Source organism: Mus pahari, chromosome 7, assembly GCF_900095145.1.
Source record: "Mus pahari chromosome 7, PAHARI_EIJ_v1.1, whole genome shotgun sequence".
NCBI lineage: Eukaryota > Metazoa > Chordata > Mammalia > Rodentia > Muridae > Mus > Mus pahari.
The window spans coordinates 68,589,291-68,610,122 of record NC_034596.1 but is presented as its reverse complement, the minus strand read 5'-3'; the positions used below and the strand labels follow the sequence as shown (position 1 = coordinate 68,610,122).

Genomic DNA, 20,832 nt, shown 5'->3' with positions numbered 1-20,832 from the left:
AAAAAAAAAAAAAAAAAAAAAAAGACTGTAAGAACAAGAGTCAGGGGGTTGCTGTGAAATTGTGTCTCCTAGGAATACCAAAAGTCTCACCAACATGACTTCTCACACATGAGTTGGACAAGAATGACACCAATAAACATGCCAAAGTGGACAGGTAAAGTCCAAAAGGACTCAAGCAGAGCTACAGGCAACTAAGGAATGCTGAGTGAGAGAAACAGTCTTCCCCAGAAAGAGCACAATACTTAGTTATTCAATATCATATCATCAGCCCTGAAAACACACATGCAAGTAGCATTATATAGATTGAGCAGGTTATGTTAGGGATATATAACTATAGACATAAACATAAATACATGCAACAACAATTAATTTTAAAAAACGAGGCCATGAATTTAGAAGAACAAGGAGGGGTATATGGGAGAATTTGGAGGGAGGAAAGAAAAGGGAAATTTTATGTAATTATAATCTTAAGAAATAAAAGCAACAAATAAAAAAGAATTTTCAAGATTCATTGAGCTATGTTCAGTGATAGAGTACATACTTAACATATATACACATATATATGTATATGTGTATGTATATGTACGAATCAATAGAAACAGAAATCAGTAGAATGAATATCCTCATTTCTTTTCTTGTTGCCATTATAAAATACCCACACAAATGCAACTCAAGGGGGAAAGGGTTGATTTTTTTTTAGTACACCATTCAGGGTACAGCTCATCATGGTGGAGAAGTCAAGGCAGCAGGAACTTGATGCAGCTGGTCACATTATGTCTGAAGCAATGAATGAAAGTGCTCAGCTCACTTTCTCCTTTTCATTCAGTCCAGGACCCAACCCATAAAATGGTGTCACCACAATTAAGATGGGTCTGGAAACATCTATTAATGTAATCAAGATAATCCCCTACAAGCTAAGCTCCCAGGTGATTCTAGATTCGTTCAGGTTCACAAGAAACAATAAGTATTAAAATATATAATTGTAACATTCAAAACACTCTTTAAGAAGAAGCTAGCCAACTAGAGTTGGCTGTGGTGGTGGTAACCAGTACTCATGAGTTTCATGTTGCAAAATAAATGGGTCCAATGTGGACTTATCTTTTCAAGAAATAGCAGAAATTAATGTTTTTATCTATCTCTGATTTTTACATGGTAGCAACTACAGTTTTTCTCATTTAAATCCAATGCAAAGTAAAACTCTAGTGTCAAACAAAATGAATCTCACCAGTTTCAATCTCTAGAAAAGGCTCTGGGCTCTAAGGGGATAGATAAGGAAAAACGTAGTAGACAGGGACAAACCAGACCTTCACAAGATAAACTAAGGAGTTTGAAGCTTCTGGTCAGAGTTAGAACAGCACTTCCCAAACATTTCCTTAGTACAGGAGCTTTCCTCCACTCTAAATGTCACCCAAAAACCTAACATGTAACACAGATACTGGAATGTTCTCTGGATGAAATGGATGATAAAGATCTGCTACTCCAAACAATTTCTCAGAAAATCTAGAGTTTCAGGAACAGTTGAAAATCACTGCACTCCAGAGTGATGGGAACATCCTCCTAAAGTATCAGGGGTTTTTTGTCTGGTTGGTTGGTTGGTTGGTTGGTTGGTTGGTTGGTTGGTTGGTTGGTTGGTTGGTTTTTCGAGACAGGATTTCTCTGTGTAGCCCTGGCTCTCCTGGAACTCACTCTGTAGACCAGGCTGGCCTCAAACTCAGAAATATGCCTGCCTCTGCCTCCCAAGTGCTGGGATTAAAGGCATGCACCACCACTGACCAGCTAAAGTATCAGTTTTATTCAGAGGTTGGAATAGGAGAAAAAAGAATATAAAAGGTAAATAATTTTTGTTTTAATACAAACACAGAATATACTACAAAATTTCAATGAAAAATTTAAAACAATACTTCTAATCACATCTCTATACAAACTGGACATAAAAACTGGTCCCCTGTTGTAAAGGTGACTCTGGGGGGGGGGGGTACAGACAGACAGACAGAGAGCATGCACGTGTATAGAGATCAAAAAATAGCTTGAGGGAGTTCTCTCTTTCCAGCGGGATTGAACTCAGGTCCTTGGTAGACTCCCTTACTTGCTGAGTCATCTTACAAGCCCCCTACTTAAAATGTTTGGAGAGAGCTGATGGAGGACATAAGAAACCACTGATAAAGATTAAGCACGAAGTATCAGGGTTATTCACATGGCTTTTCTAATTAGGAAGGCAACTTTTCGTTTTCTCAGCTTGGGGTTAGGGGACTAGTGGGGCCATCAAGCCAAGTGTGCAGGTTATAACTGAAACAGAGTAGCCTCAGACAGGAGACATCCAAAACAGTCCAAGGAGAGAGGAGAATATAGACTGTGACACAGAGGGAATATGATAAAATCCGTAACTTGAAGGGCAGTTTCAGGAGAAAGTATTCACAGTGCTTGGTAATGACTTGAGCGCTTGTTGGCACCTTGCTCTCCTATTAGCTAAACTACAATCCATAGATAACTCCAGCAGCACTTATCACAACTATGGCATCTCTGCCTGCCCTAGCAGTAATACCCCAGGGAAAGACTATCTTTTTGTTCACCTCTGCAGCATCAAGTTCTAGCACAAGAAAGTGTTAAATGAAAGGACATTTGAAATTAGGCACCAGGATCAAGTGACAAGAAGCAGAAGAAAATCAAGAAGCCAGGAAACTTTGTTGGCTTAGATTTTTCAAACCCTACTTTAGTAAGGGTTCTTAAACACTTTAACCTCCCTTTTAGCCCACCACTCACCAGAGGGAGTGAAAAGGAAAGGTTAATAGGGCAAAGAAGGCTATGGCCCTGTTTAGAACTAGTTCTTTGGGGTGATTCCAATGTGCATTGTCAGAATATCAGCAGTTCAGTTCACACAAATCATCTTTGGTAGCTCAATCCACTTGCAAACACCATTCACAAATCAGCAAGGGCAGTTTGATCAAGCATCACCAGCATACCTAAGATTGTTACCTCAAGAGTAGATGTTTTCAAAATGCTATTGGCCTTCGTTATCCACAGTTTCTTCATTCACACACACAACCAACTTTGGATTCACCCAGAGGAAAAGACACATAAATCATAAACAACTATTATGCTACCCTATTCAGATTTGGCATGTTGGGGGTCTGAAAACCAACTCCCTATAGGTACCAAGAGACAAGCATATAAACTAAAACCAAACTGTATTTTATCTCCTAAATTTTCATGATAAAATCTAGGTGTAAGTTGAGTGATAGTCTAGAAATTAAAATTTTGTCATGAAACACAATTTACAGCTGCTGTAGAGTTGAAAACTTAAAAACACTATATTAAAAATATTTTCAAACTGTAATATAAGCTAGATATGGTGATGCACAGCTGTAACCCTCGCGCTCGGGACACCAGGGTGTGAGTTTAAGCCTAACCTGAGCAATAAAACAAAAGACTGTCTTTAAAATAAAAACTCAGAATGCAGCATAAGTTTACCAGATAACACATTTCAAGGTTATAGCTCAACTGACCATTAACATATGTCTACTGTTCTGTTTGTATGTGTACAAGCTTATATGATAAAGGAAAAATGCACTAACATATTAAAAATCTGGAATTGTATTTTGTTTAAAAACTCATATTGAATGTAGTGGTTCATGTTTTAACCCCAGCACTAGAAACAAAAGCAGGTAGATCTCCATGAGTTCTAGGCCTGCATGGTCTACACAGTGACTTTCAAGCCAGCCAGGACTACACAGTAAACCCTGCCTCAAAAAATAAATTTGAAATAATTTTTCCTCCTTCTTTTCTCCTTCTTGCTCTGGTCCACTCACTCCGCCCGGCGCCCGTCTGGGATGAGGAACTTGGGGGAGGGGGGTATGAAAGGTGCGGGTCAACAACTGGAGTATAAATAAATAAAAATATAAAAATAATTAATTAATTTTTTAAAAACCACTATAACCAGAAATTCCAAATTAATGAATTGGAATGTCAGAGTAATGAATTCTTCATGATAAACACTGATGATTCAGTATTTAAGAATATTTTATTCATGCTGGGTAGTGGTGGCACACGCCTTTAATCCCAGCACTTGGGAGGCAGAGGCAGGCAGATTTCTGAGTTCAAGGCCAGCCTGGTCTACAGAGTGAGTTCCAGGAAAGCCAGGGCTACACAGACAAACCCTATCACAAAAAAAAAAAAAAGAATATTTTATTCTTAACTTCAACGAAGTATATCTGGATGCACAGCACTGATTATTAATGGTTAGCAGGGTAAAGAGAAGAAGATTGTTCATGCTGTATGGTTGGACTAAAACATCACCCTGAATCCTATTATTATTAATTGTGTGCATGTCAATCAAAATAAAATTAAATATAATAGACAAAAAAAGTTTGTGCTGGCTTAAAAAAGTTTATTAATTGTTACAGCTTGGAATAATCTCAAAAAACACTGAAAAATAACAAAATAAGACTAAGAGACTGAGAGCTAAAAACTTAACTCAGTAACACAGTGCTAGTCTAATATGCATGTGGTCATGGATCCCATCCTAACCCAGCAGGGGGTGGAAGAGAGAGGAAGAGAAGGAATGAATAATGGAGGGGAGAGGAAAATGAAAAAGGGGGAGGAGAAGAGAGCAGGCAAAGAGAGGGGAAGGGGAGACAACTTGAGTTAGATAACATTGACAAATGAGTATGTAAATCCACGACTCAGACACCAACGCTTCCACATGTAGCAATTAACTTCTTAATCCTCTATTCAAACAGGAAATTTCTAGCTGCTTGGAACGGTGTGTTGTTTCTCAACAATTTCTGGACTAGCGAAAAACTATACCAATTTCTTAAGACTGTCAAGGCAAATACCCTAATATCTCTTAGTGAAATCCGAAAGATTGTCACTTGAGAACTCAGAGCTGATGACATCTTAAAACTGAGTTCTGATCCAGGCTAAATAGTTACATTTAGTTTTAAAGAAACAAACCTTGGCCCAGAGCTGATGCTGTGCCACAGCTCTCCATACACAAATACTGCCAGGAGAAAGCTGGTCTCTCAGGAGTGCAGGCACACAGGCTTGCAGGGGGAACAAGCCACAGTCAGAGACTGCAAGACCAGCTAACACCAGAGATAACCAGATGGCTAGAGGCAAGGGCAAAAGCATAAGCAACAGAAACCAAGGCTACTTGGCATCATCAGGACCCAGTACTCCCACCACAGCGAGCCCTGGATAACCCCAACACATCAGAAAAACAAGACTCTGATTTAAAGTCACATCTCATGATGATGGTAGAGGACTTTAAGAAGGACATAAATAACTCTCTTAAATGAAGCATTTAAAGAGGAAACACAGAAATCCCTTAAAGAATTACAGGAAAACACAACCAAACAGGTGAAGGAACTGAACAAAACCATCCAAGATCTAAATATGGAAATAGAAACAATAAAGAAATCACAAAGGAAGACAACCCTGGTGATAGAAAACTTAGGAAAGAAATCAGGAGTCACAGATGCAAGCATCACCAACAGAATACAAGAGATAGAAGGGAGACTCTCGGGTGCAGAAGATACCATAGAAAACATTGACACAACAGTCAAAGAAAATGCAAAATGCAAAAAAACTCCTAACCCAAAACATCCAGGAAATCCAGGACACAATGAGAAGACGAAACCTAAGGATAATAGGTATAGAAGAGAGTGAAGATTCCCAACTTAAAGGACCAGTAAATATCTTCAACAAAATTATAGAAGAAAACTTCCCTAACCTAAAGAAAGAGATATCCATGAACATACAAAAAGTCTACAGAGCTCCATCCAAATAGATTGGACCAGAAAAAAAAAAAAAAAATTCCTCCATCACATAATATAGTCAAAACACCAAATGCACAAAACAAAGAAAGAACATTAAAAGCAGTAAGGGTAAAAGGTCAAGTAACATATAAAAGCAGGCCTATCAGAATTACACAGTACTTCTCACCAGAGACTATGAAAGCTAGTAGATCCTGGGCAGATGTTCTACAGACCCTAAGAGAACACAAATGCCAGCCCAGGCTACTATACCCAGCAAAACTCTCAATTACCATAGATGAAGAAACCAAGACAAAAACAAATTTATACAATATCTCTCCACAAATCCAGTCCTACAAAGAATAATAGATGGAAAACTCCAACACAAGGTGGTAAACTATAACCTAGAAAAAGCAAGAAAGTAATCTTCTTTCAACAAACCCAAAAGAAGACAGACACACAATCATAATTCAATCTCTAACAACAAAAATAACTGGAAGCAATAATCACTATTCCTTAATATCTCTTAACATCAATGGACTCAATTCTCCAATAAAAAGATATAGACTAACAGACTTGATACATAAACAGGACCCAGCATTTTGCTACATACAGTAAACACACCTCAGTGACAAAGACAGACACTACCTCAAAGTAAAGGGCTGCAAAACAATTCTCCAAGCAAATAAATAGTTCCAAGAAACAAGCTGGAGTAGTTATTCTAATATCAAATGAAATCGATTTTCAACCAAAAGTTATCAAAAAAAGATAAGGAAGGGCATTCCATACTGGTCAAAGGAAAAATCTACCAAGATGAACTCTCAATTCTCAACATCTATGCTCCAAATGCAAGGNCACCCACATTCATAAAAGAAACTTTACTAGAACTCAAAACACACATTGTACCTCACACAATAGTAGTGGACAACTTCAACACCCCACTTTCAGCAATGAACAGATCATGGAAACACAAACTAAACAGAAACACAGTGAAACTAACAGAAGTTATGAACCAAATGGATATAACAGATATCTATAGAATATTTCATCCAAAAACAAAAGAATATACCTTCTTCTCAGCACCTCATGGTACCTTCTAAAAAACTGACCATATAATTAGTCACAAAACAGGCATCAACAGATACAAGAAGATTGAAATAATCCCACGCATCCTATCAGATCACCACAGACTAAGGCTGGTATTCAATAGCAACAAAAACAACAGAAAGCCCACATACACATGGAAGCTGAACAACGCACCACTCAATGATAACATGGTCAAGGAAGAAATAAAGAAAGAAATTAAAGACTTTTTAGAATTTAATGAAAATGAAGGCACAACATACCCAAACTTATGGGACACAATGAAAGCAGTGCTAAGAGGAAAACTCATAGCTCTGAGTGCCTCCAAAGAGAAACATGAGAGAGCTTATAGCAGCTTAACAGCACACCTGAAAGCTCTAGAACAAAAAGAAGCAAGTACACCCAAGAGGAGTAGACGGCAGAAAAATAATCAAACTCAGGGCTGAAATCAACCAAGTAGAAACAAAAAGAACTATACAAAGAATCAACAAAACCAGGAGCTGGCTCTTTAAGAAAATCAACAAGATACATAAACCCTTAGCCAGACTAACCAAAGGGCACAGAGACAGTATCCAAATTAACAAAATCAGAAATGAAAATGAAGATATAACAACAGAAACTGAGGAAATTCAAAAAATTATCAAATCCAACTACAAAAGCCTATATTCAACACAACCTGCTTGTGGACGTTGTACATCGTGGTGCGGAGCCTAGTGCGCACCACGATGTACAACGTCCACAAGCAGAAAAATTCATTCTATGAAGCCACAGTTACGCTGTGTATTCTCCCTTGGAGATGGAATGGTTTCTGTCTAATCAGGAACTTGTCACAATTTCCTTTCATAGAGAACTGCATAAGAGTTTTATTTTTCTACTTCTATCATGTTTAATGTTCCAAACAGATTTTAAAAACTGGTTGAGTGCTTCAGAAGATATCATGTATATTTAAGAGGCATTTAACTATTATACTTTAATGACTTAAAAATATCAATAATGAGTTGTATATTTTAAAATAAGTTTTATTAATAAAAATTTTTTTTAATTTTTTTAAGAAGTCAAACCTGAGGTCAGTGAGATGGCTCAATTGGTAATGGCACTTACTGCCAAGCCTGACAGCCTGAGTTCAATCTCTTTTCTCAATCCACCCACAAAGTGGAAAGAGAAAAGTAATCCTCATTAGTTGTCCTCTGACTGCCACATAAATGTTATAAAAAACAAATTAGGACCCTGCCTCAAAAAATAAGGTGGAGTGCAATAGAAGAAGGCCCCACTACTGACCTCTGACCTCTACAGGCACCTGCACACACATGAACACACCGCACAAAACAGGTACACACACTTATATACCACAGACACAAAAAATTTAAATGAGGGAGAGAATAAAGAAAGAAAACGTGAAGTTTATTTAAAAAAGAAGTCAGATCTAAATTGAAGAGACAACTACTTAAACTATAGGAACACGTTATTATTATCACCAAATACAAAGCACAAATGGGTTTGTTCAGAATTTGCTCTCAAAACAGACATAGAGATTTTATATATTTTTTCCAGGCATTTATCTTTCTGTACAGCTCTGGCCAGCCTGTTAATATTTTTTACATTTTTTTAAAAATGTATTTTTATTTCTAATTATGTACATGTATCTGTGTAGGGTATATGCACCTGAGTGTAGAGACCTAAGATAAAAGGACTTCAGACTCCCTGGAGGTAGTTACAGGCAGTTGTGAGGCACCCTAACAGGTGTTTAGTATAAACACGCGTGCATGAGTGCATGTGTGTGTGTGTGTTCATGTTCATTTGGTGTAAACATGCATACATGAGTGCATGTGTGTGTGTGTTCATGTTCATTTGGTGTAAACATGCATACATGAGTGCATGTGTGTGTGTGTGTGTGTGTACTCTGTGTGTCTGTGTATGATGTGTGTACTGTGTGTGTGTGTGTGTGTGTAAACCTGTGTACACACACACACACACACACACACACACACACACACACGCCTCAGCACCTGTGAATATAATAGGACAACTTGAAGCTCATTTTCTTCCAACAAGTGGATTCTAGAAATCACAGTCATCAGGTTTGGCAGCAGCATCCAGACCAAGACCTACTGCTCTTGAAAATCTTCCTGCTTCAGGCAGTCAAGAGCTGGATTACAGGCATGCACTGAAGTCACCTGCAGGGCTTTGGGGCTGAACTGACTTGGGCAATAGAAAATAAGAAGACAGACACATCTAGAGAAAAGCTAGGGTAGGGTGGGTAGTGAGCTCTGACAGAAAGGGACCATCAGTCTGGAAACTGAGCCCAGAGGGTTAGCTACTCTCAGCATGGAGTCTCTGTGGAGAGCAAGATCAGGCCCCAGCCTGAAGAAGGAAATGGAGGTTGATCCTTGAGGAGGCTATGCCCTTACCACGAATACGCATTCATAATGCTCATTCATAAAGGAATGCACTCACTCAGCACACCTCCCCTTTCTTTATTTTGTAGATCAGCCTGACTTCTAGACCAGCCACAGTTCTGTGAAGTCTTTGCTGCCTAAGAGAACGAAATAAAACAAGGCAGCCTCTGGCCTGGGTTATATCTGTCCTCTTTCTCAAGAACAAGAAAAAAAGCCGGGTGTGGTGGCGCACGCCTTTAATCCCAGCACTCGGGAGGCAGAGGCAGGCGGATCTCTGAGTTCGAGGCCAGCCTGGTCTACAGAGTGAGGACAGCCAGGGCTACACAGAGAAACCCTGTCTCGAAAAAACAAAACAAAACAAAACAAAAACAACAACAAAAAAAGAACGAGAAAAACTCAAGACCAGTAAGGTTCTTTGCCTGCAATGTGCCTCAACTCCATAGGTGAGAACACATTGTGCCTGGTCCTGAGGTAACACTGTAAACCCAGTCTTGATTAATGCATAATCAGTCCTCCAGGTTTGATCCTCCATGTACACTTTGTCATATGTAGCCAATCAGAAGAAGGCAAAGCATTGCCAGTGAAGAGTCTCTGAGTAAGTCTGGAGTATGTAAGTCCAAAACAGGGCTTCTCTGCGTAGCCCTGACTGTCCTGGAACTCGCTCTATAGACCAGGCTGACATTGAACTCACAGAGATCCAACTGCCTCTGCCTCTCTGCCTCTCTCTCTGCCTCTCTCTGCCTCTCTCTGCCTCTCTGCCTCTGCCTCTGCAGGGCTGGAAAGATGTCTGAACCGTCATTAAAAGCACTTGCTGTTCTTTCATAGGGTCCAGATTCAGCTCCTAACACCCACAGGTTGGCTTGCAACCATCCACAGGCATGCACATGGTGCACACATATGCAGGCAAAACACATATGCACATAAAATAAATAAATACATGGACATTTTAAAGACAGTTGTTTCCCTGTTGGGGACTTAGCCTGTGGGAAGCAGTCCTACCATGAGGCAGGCACTGAGGGAGACAAAGCATATGCAGATCTTCCCAGGCCTGCTAATATCACACAAGCAAATGTGAAGGCAGCTGCAACCAACATCATACTAAATGGTAAAAGATACATTTCATCCCTACTCCAAAGATAAAGGACAGGAAATGCCCATTTTTACCACCCACAGTCAGCACTAAACTAGAGGCTGTAGCTTGCATTAATACTAAACAGTGGCCTGCATGGTAGCACACACCTGCAATCCTAATCATGGACAATGGAGGCAAGACAACCAAAAATTCTGTATTGTCCTCAACTGCACAGAAAATCTGAGGCCAGCCTAAGATACAAAACCCTATCTCAAGCCCCATTCCCCACCCCACCCCCAAAAAATCTAACTAAATACACTTTGAAATGAACAATAAAAACCTGCCATATTTATAAATGGTATGATTACTTTATACTGAAAATCCTAAGGAAATCTACAAGTCAACTGCCAGAATGAACTTTAGAAATACTGTAGTATATAAAATTAGTATAGAAAAGCTGAATTCTTGTATATCCAGAAAGTAAAAAAAAAAAAAAAAAAAAAAAAGTAGAACCAAAAAAATACTTAGGAAAAGCATAATAAAGGCCAGCTACCACAGCTACATTAGAAACTACTGACCACTGCTATCTGAAAGTAAAGACCTAAATACTAGAGAGGGTATTACCACATTCACAGATTAGTACATCCAGTCATCTTTAAATGGCAATTTTCCCCAAATTTAATGTGACCGCAATCAATACTCTAGCAAGCTTTTTTTTTTTAAGTTACCAGATGGTTCAAATTTTATATGCAAATTCTAAGGGCATAGAATAATCAAGGAGACTTTTGTAATAAAAAGGATAAATAAAGGAATCACGGTACCTGATTGCAAGACTTATTACAACATTTTGGTAATCAGCATACTTTGTGAATGCTGCACAAAGTTGCACATAAATCAATAAGAAATGGACTCAGAAACACACCCACATTTGACTAATTGTTTTTCCCTTTCATTCGATTCTTTCTGAAAAAGACTCTCCTTAAGTATATAGCCCAGGTTGGCCTCAGACTCATTGTGTAGCCCAGGCTACCTGACCTGAATCTTGTGATCCTCCTGCCTGTCTCCCTAGAGCTGGGATTCCAGGTTTGTAGCACCACGATGCACTATTAACTGCTTCTTAAAAGATTTAAGCAAACTAATGGGAGTCATTTCAATAGAATAGAATAGGTCAACAGAAGAGAAAATCTTTTAGCCTTAAGTCATAAGACCTCACAAAAAATTCCAAAACTATAAAATTTTTAAAAATTAAACATGCATGCTACATAACCTAGTCAGTCTCCTAAGTATTCACCCAAGAGGACACACACACACACACACACACACACACACACTTCTTTAAAAAAAAAAAAAAACCCTCAGAGAAACCCTTGACATAGACAATCAGAAGCATGCCAAACATCCATCTACTGGCAAATGAATAAATGAAGCATGGTACATAATGTGGTACATGATGAAATGCAAGTCTACAGTGTGGAGGAACCAGGTGCTGCCTCACAAAGCAACACACACACAGCGTTCAGGCTTTGGTTTGCTCTTACTGTAATTTACATAGGGTCACAATTGATTATGGAAGAAAACAAATCAGTTGTTCCCTAGGGATGGGGTGGAGGGAAGAATGCAGACAAGATGGATATAGTATTTTTTTTTCTTTTTCTTTTTTTTTTTAAGATAGGTTCTCACTACATAGCTCTGGCTGGTCCAGAGCTATGCAGACCAATCTGGTCTTGAACTCACCACTTGCCTCTAACCTACAAGTTGCTGGGACTAAAGGCATGCACCACCATAGCCAGCTAGACACAGAAAATTTTATCAGATGATAAAATAGTATGATAATGGTTTCATAAGTGTATGTATATTTCAAAACTAATAAAACTATGTACTTCAAATATGTACTTTTGATTATATCTTAATAAAATTGAGAAAAGGAAAAAATGGCAGCATTTACCAAAACTATAACTATGCATTCCCATTTCTAGAAATATACTCTATTACAGGCAAGCGCTGTGATGGGGATCTGTAACCTCGACATTTAGAAGGCTGAAGTGAGATGGTAACAAGTTCCAGACTGAGACTCCACAGCAAGAACTTGATGAAGAAAAAGGGGGAGGGAGGGATGGAGGGAAGGAGGGAGGAGAGGGGAAGAGGGAAAAAAGAAGAGGGAAGAAAGGAGAAGGGGGGGAAGAAGAGACTGGAAGAAGGAATATAGGGTTGACGGTGTGGCTTAACAGGAGCTCCTTAGCCTTGCATGTTGGAGGCTCCAGGTCTGTTCCCCATCCCCAAAGAAGGAAAAGAAAATCCAAGTGCGGTAGTGCACGCAAGGGGCTGAGGCTACAAATATGTCACTAGAGAGAGAGAGAGAGAGAGAGAGAGAGAGAGAGAGAGAGAGAGAGAGAGAGAGAGAGAGAGAGAGAGAGAGAAAGGAGGAGGAGGAGCAGCAAGGAATAAAAGAAAGGAGGGACAGAGGGAGGAAGGAAGGGAGGGAGGGAAAGGAAAGAAGGAAGAAGGAAATGTATCTTTTATACTCACACATACACAAAGATATTCAAGCACAGAAATTGCTACCTGTACCTGATAACCAACAATCCTCAGTATATTTGAAATTTCTATTACTGCAAACATCAAACATTTTATACCACTTAAGACTGACAGCACCACTCTAAATAATAATCACAATACATAGTATATTATGTGCCCAAAGAAGACATAATATACCATGTGTATAGCTACCATGTGTCAGGTTCAACATGCCAAATCCCTTGTAAGAGAAATAAGCTTGCATAGGGATACATTTACAGTGGTACAACAGGTGCTGAGCATCCCCAGACCAGGGCTCCAATGCCTGGAAGGAACACAAAACCTCTGGAGCTTATCTGTTCCTGGGACTCTTCTATGAAACAGTGCAGTAATCAATCCTCTTGGGCCACATGCTTTCAATGATTTCTAGTTTATTACATACTCATTTCCTCACAGAATATATGTTTTAGTTTCCATTCTCTTTTCAAACAATCTAAATATAAAACATGTGAAACAAGCAAGAAACAATGTATTTCCCAAGGAAAAGTTAGAAGCACTAAATTTACCCCACTCGTGGCTGTTATCATCCACGGGATTCCTACTATGAAATGTATGAGTTTGCATTTTTAATAACAGCACATTACATAGATTTCCTTTTGCAACTAACTCCCAAAAGGAATTAAACATTAATGAGTGCCTGAAATATAAACAAGACATTCATAATCTGAATAATACAGAAAGAAACATCTGTTTCAGCACATATTTTAAATCTTTAAAAGAAGATGGCTCAGCAGGTAAGAGCAGTTACTGTACAAAAATAAGGACCTGGTCAAGCTCCCAGCACCCATGTAAAAAGTTGGGTATGGCTACATGCCCTCTTAAGCCCTTGGGTAAGATGCAGGAGGACCACTGGGACTTGCTAGCCACCAGCCTCACTTTGGGTTCAGTGAGAGACTCTGTCTCAAGGGCACAAAGTGGAATGTGATAAAGTAAGACACTTGACATCTTCCTTGGGTTTCCATGTGTTCACAGTAATCACACACATGTATGTATACACTACATATATACATAGGCACAAAACCATCATACATATACATATATACACATATACATAGCTTATCAGTGTCAAAGGCAAACATTTCCCTTTGCTATTAGCTGGGCAAAAAGTAAATACAGATAAGGAATCTGAATTTACTAACACCATAATTGTTGGGTTTGTTTGTTTTTTTAACTTTTTACTTTATGTGAATCAGTGTTTTGCCTATATGCATGTCTCGGTGAGGGTGTTGTGTCCCCTGGAACTGAAGTTACAGACAGTTGTCAGCTGCCATGTGGGTGCTGGGAATTGAACCCAGGTCCTTCGGAAGAGCAGAGAGTATTCTTAACCACTGAGCCATCTCCCCAGCCCCACTAATCATTTTTAAAATATCAATAATGACAATTTTGGCAGCATGTGAAACAAACACTAAAACTGATCCTTGTTTGTTTAAAAACAACTTAGTTATGGCAACAAAGTAAACACCATACAATTTTATTTAGGAAGAAGCTGTGTTTAATACTGGTAGATTTCAAGGCCTTTATAATTTAATGGAATGAGTTGTTTACAAGTAAATCAGAGTGAATGTCAGATGCAGTTTGCTTCAGTTACCTGGAATTAGAATAGTAGGCTCATTAAATATATATGAATCCATGATGCAGAGAAACTGCACCATATTGATGGAGCCCTCATTAATTTTCAATGATATAGCCACTGTCATATTTATGTTTAAAAAAAGGGGGGGTATATATCATTTCCCTTCATCTCAAAATTCTTGCTTTTTACATTTCAACTTAGTTAAATTTAAAAAAAAAAAAAAAAAACTATCACTCCAAAGCATTTCTACTGAGGTTCATTAAACTTCATATTTTCTTTTCTATTTGTAGAGAAATCATATACACATTTGTGCATATGTAATACATGTACACAAATTACATATCATGATAGACAACATGAAAATGAAATATAAGAAGATACTGCAATTATCTCCTCCCATAAGTAATAAAATTCACTTAGCCTTCCTGTCATCTAATAATAAAGTAAGTACAGACACTTTATATGTCATAGGCCAAAGATAAAGATGTAGCAAAATACAGTAATGGGCCACAAAATCATGACTGAATATTCAAAGTTTTATCAGTCTTCCTTTTGTTTAAACTAGCATCCTGAAAAATAAAATGTAAAGAGAGCATTGTTCTAAGTAGATAAAACTTATTTTGATAATATAGCATTTTCATTTAATACTTAGAAAACTACAAAATGCAACCTTTGTAGAATTTTATTTAGCAAACACTATTAAAATTTAATTGAATAATTCCTACCAAATGCATACACAAAAAGATTGGAATGGGTTTTTTTTCCCTGTAGGTCAGACAAGAAGGGTGGGTATGGAATACAAGCAATGTTGATATGAGCCTTCCAATTTCTAGTTAACATGTCTTCCAACTTCCTATCAATCATGTTAATAAAATAAACAGCCCTCTGTAGCCTGTACTTTTGTGCATCTCTCCTGACTAAGCCCGAGAGCCAGATCACACTTTTCTAGGAGGCTCTTCCCTCCTCTGTGCTAAGCTATGCATCATTTATGCATCTGAAGCCAACCAAACACTTTGTTCCCTTGGTGCTATCTTCTATTGGTTTAAGATGAATCTACTAACCCAAAGGCCCTTGTTGCAGATTTCACGCTTTTGATTTCTCTTCTGCTCCTTCTTCTCCTCTTCTTCCTCTTCTTTTCTGTTCCTCCCCCTTCTCTTCCTCCTCCTCCTCCCCCTTTCCCTCCTCTTCCTCCTCTCCTTCCTCTGCCTCCTCCTCCTCCTCCAGCCTCACTATGTAGTCCTGGCTAGTCCAGAACTCTCCAGATAGACCAAGCCTCAAACTTACAGAGATCAGATCAGACTGTGTATGGTGGAACATGCTTTTAATCCCAGCACTTGAGACACACAGACAGGTGCATCTCTGTGAGTTCAAGACCAGTATAGCCAAGACTACACAGAGAGATCCTATATGCAAAAGGGAAAAAAAAAAATCACAGAGATCTACTTGCCTCTGCCCTCTGCCCTCTGCCCTCTGCCCTCTGCTTCTGCCTCCCAAGTGCTAAGGTTAAAGGCGTGCATCACACCTGGCAATTTTTTTTTTTGGGGGGGGGGGTTGTTCTTGTTGTTGTTGTTGTTGTTGTTGTTGTTGTTTTTAAAACAAATAGTTCTTTTTAATAAGTACATTATTTAAAAGAATAGCATAAAACCACTTTCATACCTCAATTACAAATTTTATAACTAGATTCTCCTTTTCTTCCTTGTGAAAATACAAACTAATTTCCTTTGAGTCATACAAAAGAGCTAAATTTCAAGTGGAGGAGGGCAGATACCATGTCTGCCACATTCTTTGTTATGGACTACCCCAAGAGTGTTTCAAAACTGAGCACAAGGTTCACCGGGATAAGTAATATACAATATTTATAAGGATAAGATATAGAGATAAGATAAAGTCTTACCCCAACCCAAATCAAATTATTAATAGGGCCCTGAAATTTGTATTTTAAATAGACATCCCAGATGATTCTTTAGTATGAGTCAAGTCTGGGAATCATCGACTTGGAAATTTTATTGAGTATACAAGAAAAATTGCCTCAGGAGGCAGAGGCAGGTGGATTTCTGAGTTCGAGGCCAGCCTGCTCTACAAAGTGAATTCCAGGACAGCTAGGGCTATACAGAGAAACCCTGCCTCGAAAAAACAAAAAAAAAAAAAAAAAAAAAAAAAAAAAAAAACAGAAGAAGAAGAAGAAGAAGAAGAATTAAAAGAAAAAGAAAAAACTGCAAAAATATCAATTGCTAAAGATCAATAACTAATATATTACTGTTGAGCCTTGGTTTTTTTTGTCTTTGAAAGTAGACTTAGCACATTTAAAACTTGAGCCAAACTGTTAATATATCCAGGCTTAATTCTCATTATTCTAATTCCATATACTATCTTAGGTTTTATTTGCTAAGTAAATTAGGAAGCAAATTAACAGACTCCTACAAACATTTTTATTGCTTATGTTCACTTTCTTGGAGAAAGAGAGGGTGTCTCTGAAATCAGAGGGCAACTTGCAGGAGCTGGGTTTTCTCCTCCCACTAAGAAGGTCCCAGGGATTAAACTCAAGTTGACCATATTGCAGACCCAAAAAAATTAGTGTTTCATTTAGAATATTGGCAATATCTTTTCATAGGTGAGAGTAAATTAATTCTTAAATTTACTTGAACTCTCCATCAAGTAATCCCTCATAGTGAAGGACAAATTTTCACTTTTTACACCTTAAATGGCCAATCTAGGATTGAGAGTCAAGAGGGCTGTCACAATGTTTACGAGATACATACTTCATGCCCTCTTTTTTTAAAAGTTATAAGAAAACTAATTCTATTTCTGTTTATACTTATAAAGCGCTAGGCAATTAATATGCTATCATTTCTGGCTCTTACAGATAAAATTTTCATCTTAACAAATAATCCTTAAGGTTTAACATACAATTTCCTGTTATCCGTTTGAATGTTAGGGCACAAATTTGATAATAAAACTTCCTAGAAAAGAAGGACTAGAAGGTGTCAATAAAGTCAAAACCCTATGAAACTCTGATACCAAAGTTCCCTCCCAGGCAGCCTAGGTTACTAGCTAGTTCAAGGCCAACTTGAGTTACAAAGCAAAATTCTGTCTCAAAAAAGAAAAAGGAAAGAAAGTGTGGAGAGGAGATCTGGAGAGATGGCTCAGTGGGTGAGAACACTTGCTGTGCAAGCAGAAGGACCTGAGCTCAGATACTCGTACCCACGCAAAAAGCTGCGCATGGCCTCAAGCGCCAGTAACCCCAGCACTATGAGAGACAGATGCTAGCGCCAGGTTTAGCCAGAAACTGTCTCAAAGGAATAATGCAGAAAGTAATGCAGTAGTAGGACACAGAGCATCCTCCTTTGGCCAGCACTCAAACTAAGGCAGAAATACCAAAAATTCAAGATTTGTCTAGGCCACAAGACAAGTTCCAGGTCAACCTAGGATATGTATCAAAACATTGTCCCGCCAGGCGTGGTGGCGCACGCCTTTAATCCCAGCACTTGGGAGGCCGAGGCAGACGGATTTCTGAGTTCGAGGCCAGCCTGGTCTACAGAGTAAGTTCCAGGAAAGCCAGGGCTACACAGAGAAACCCTGTCTCAAAAACAAAACAAACAAACAAACCTACCAGTGATAATAAGGCCTGGAGTGACAGCTCAGGGATTAAGAACACTTGCTACTGTTCTAGAGGACTCCAATTCAATTTCTACCATTCACAAGGCAACTCACAACCATCTGTAACCTCAGTCCCAGGGGATCCAGTGTCCTCTTCTAGCCTCTGGTGGCACACATGCAAACACCCATATACACAACATAAACAAACAAGTCTTTAAATAAAGGCACATCAGTTTTCCTTTACTAAATAGGAAGAGAGCAAGTGTGGGGAAGTTTGTGCGGCTGAAATTCACAATGCAGCCACCTCCCTGACCAGATAACACATGGAGGATACCCACACGTTTTCAAGCAACCCCCAAGGATGAATGCCTTCCCCAAATTGTTCTGCCCAAACAAGGTGCTGTTTCCTAATGTGGATATTATTATATATTAGTTAAAATAAATAAACACCACTTATGAATTATTCTCACCAACAAATATATCAATGAAATATAAATATGATAAAACTCAATACACCTAAGCATTTTGATTTAACACAGAGGACAGAGAAACACAGTAGACAAAGCCAAAGAGACTATTCAGTAAGCAAAAATCCAGACTCTTAGGCAGGACAACTCCATCACTACAATAATCCAGTACAAAAGAAAAGAAATGGACCAGCTACATCATAGATAGACACACACACACACACACACACACACACACACACACACGGCAGGGGCGGGGTTTTGGGGCCGGCAAAAAGGATGTTAAAAGCTAGAGATGAGAGGGAGTGCCATGGAACAGCCCTTGAGTGCACAGCACAGCAACAGCCATCTGCCCGCCAACACTGCATCACAGACACAGACGGTCCCCAGTGATGGGCCGGGGAGAATGTGTTTCAGTGGTGCAGCTACTGGTGGAGAATTTGGGATGAAATTCAAAGGGAATGAAAGGAGGATAGAGTGGGGATGAAGGATGAATGTGATCTCAATTTTTTTTTTCTGAGCTAAAAAAAGTGACACAGAAATTGTGCAAAACTTCTCTAAAAAGCTAACAGTCTGCTAGTCATGGTAGTGCATACCTGAAATTCCAACACTTTTAGGCAGAGAAGAATCTAAAGTCAGCCTGGACTAACACTTGAGGCCCAGTCTTAACAAGCACCTAATTATATACCCGCAGCATTCCCTCAGTGCCATTGTTCATGCATTCCAGCTGACTACCTTTACTGGATTTTTAATCTTAAACCATTCAGTCACAATTACACTGTCTAAAGCAAAATAAAAATTAATTAAGAAAAGAGACCCTGTCTCGAAAAAACAAAAAACAAACAAAAAAAAGACCAATTAAGGAAATTAATAATCACATTACAACAATTATATATACAGTTCATTATGCAATTTCTGCCAGAAGACCTTGTCTACCACATTGTAATTTACCTTTTTCTTCTGGAGGAACACTGGAACTACAGGAATACTGTGCTCACAACTTTATAGTACCTTTAGTCTCAGACTACCTTTTACTTAAACCACTTCTCCATAAAAAGCTGACAAACACTTTGACCAAAACTTTGCATTTATTCTTCAAAACATTTATACACAAAATCACTCTCCCTCCTTCCACCACCGAGCAACCAAAGTACACTCACTTCCCAGAGCGGCTTCCTGGGATCCTTACTCTTCAGACCCACAATCCTGAGAAATCTCAGGATCATTTCCGGGGAGGAAGGAATTGATACCTACATAAACTTATCATGAGATGGCTCACGGTAAGACTCTACCTTGCCTGGGACAGAATGAGCGCTCAAAAAAAGCCAACCGTTACCTAGCTACAAAGTAACTGCCTTGAGTCTGTATTTTCTTCCTTTACATGATTTAAGTCTGACATAATTCTTCAGGACACGTATACACACACAGGTTTTCCAACGAGTTCACTCGATCAATAGCAACAGTATGCACCCAAAGTAAGTTTTCAGTTCTCGTGTCAATAAAAAAACATTTCTTAAGAAATTAAATACTCCAATCCCCCACGCTTTCAGTCAGACATCTGTCTGAAGTCCAACTAACAACACATGGCTGGGAAAAAAAAAAAAAAAAATCGAGATTTTCACTGGCTGGAAAGGTAGGTGAGGGTTAACCTGCCAAACTTCTGCTTGCCACAGTCAAAACTCCAGTTTCAAAGTAGGCCAGAAAAGCTAGGGGCGAGCGGCTACGAACCTTTTAAAGGATCGACGCTCTCTTTTTGCATCCCCCTCCCCCACTGTTTAAACGAACCACACCCTTTATCCCCCAGCGGCCTCCTAGCATCTCCCAGGGCTGTCCTCCCACCCCAGGAATCCACGGTCGCCAGACTCACAGAGTGTGTCCGCACACGTTCACCATCAGCTTCAAAGAAGGATTCCGGTATTTGGTGGTCTTACACCTGGGGCAGCCCTGGTCGTCCATGGCCTCTCCTCAGCTTTCGGTTTTTTTCCCCAACGCCGGCTTCAGCCACTGCCACCTACAAGAACCCCCAGACCAGACGTCAGCTAGGCTGCTACCAACAGGCACTTGGCCGGAATGGTCCTTCGCGAAAGAGCACCGGCTGGAAGCCAGGGGCTGCAACACAAACGTTCCGGGAGCGAGTTCTCCGTTCCAGCTGCTACAGCTCCATCCTAACCCTAGGTGAATCAGCTCGGTATCTTGGGATGGGAGAACGGATGCTTTTAAATTACACACCTCTTGCCCAATTACATTTTACAAGGAACCATATCATATTAGGAAGATAAATTCTTGTTTTGTTTGGAAACATCCACATGATTTCAAAGAT

General features: G+C 39.2%; 1 protein-coding gene across 1 annotated transcript in view; it reads right to left on the bottom strand.

Moving 5' to 3' along the window:
* Mnat1 (MNAT1 component of CDK activating kinase) overlaps positions 1 to 20,571 on the bottom strand; it is a 143,781-nt gene extending 123,210 nt beyond the window's left edge. The window contains exon 1 of the mRNA XM_029540543.1: positions 20,380 to 20,571. Within this exon, the coding sequence (XP_029396403.1) occupies positions 20,380 to 20,468 (89 nt within the window). The 5' untranslated portion in view covers positions 20,469 to 20,571. The remainder of the gene's footprint in view (positions 1 to 20,379) is intronic.
* Between the last annotated feature and the right edge of the window lie 261 nt (positions 20,572 to 20,832).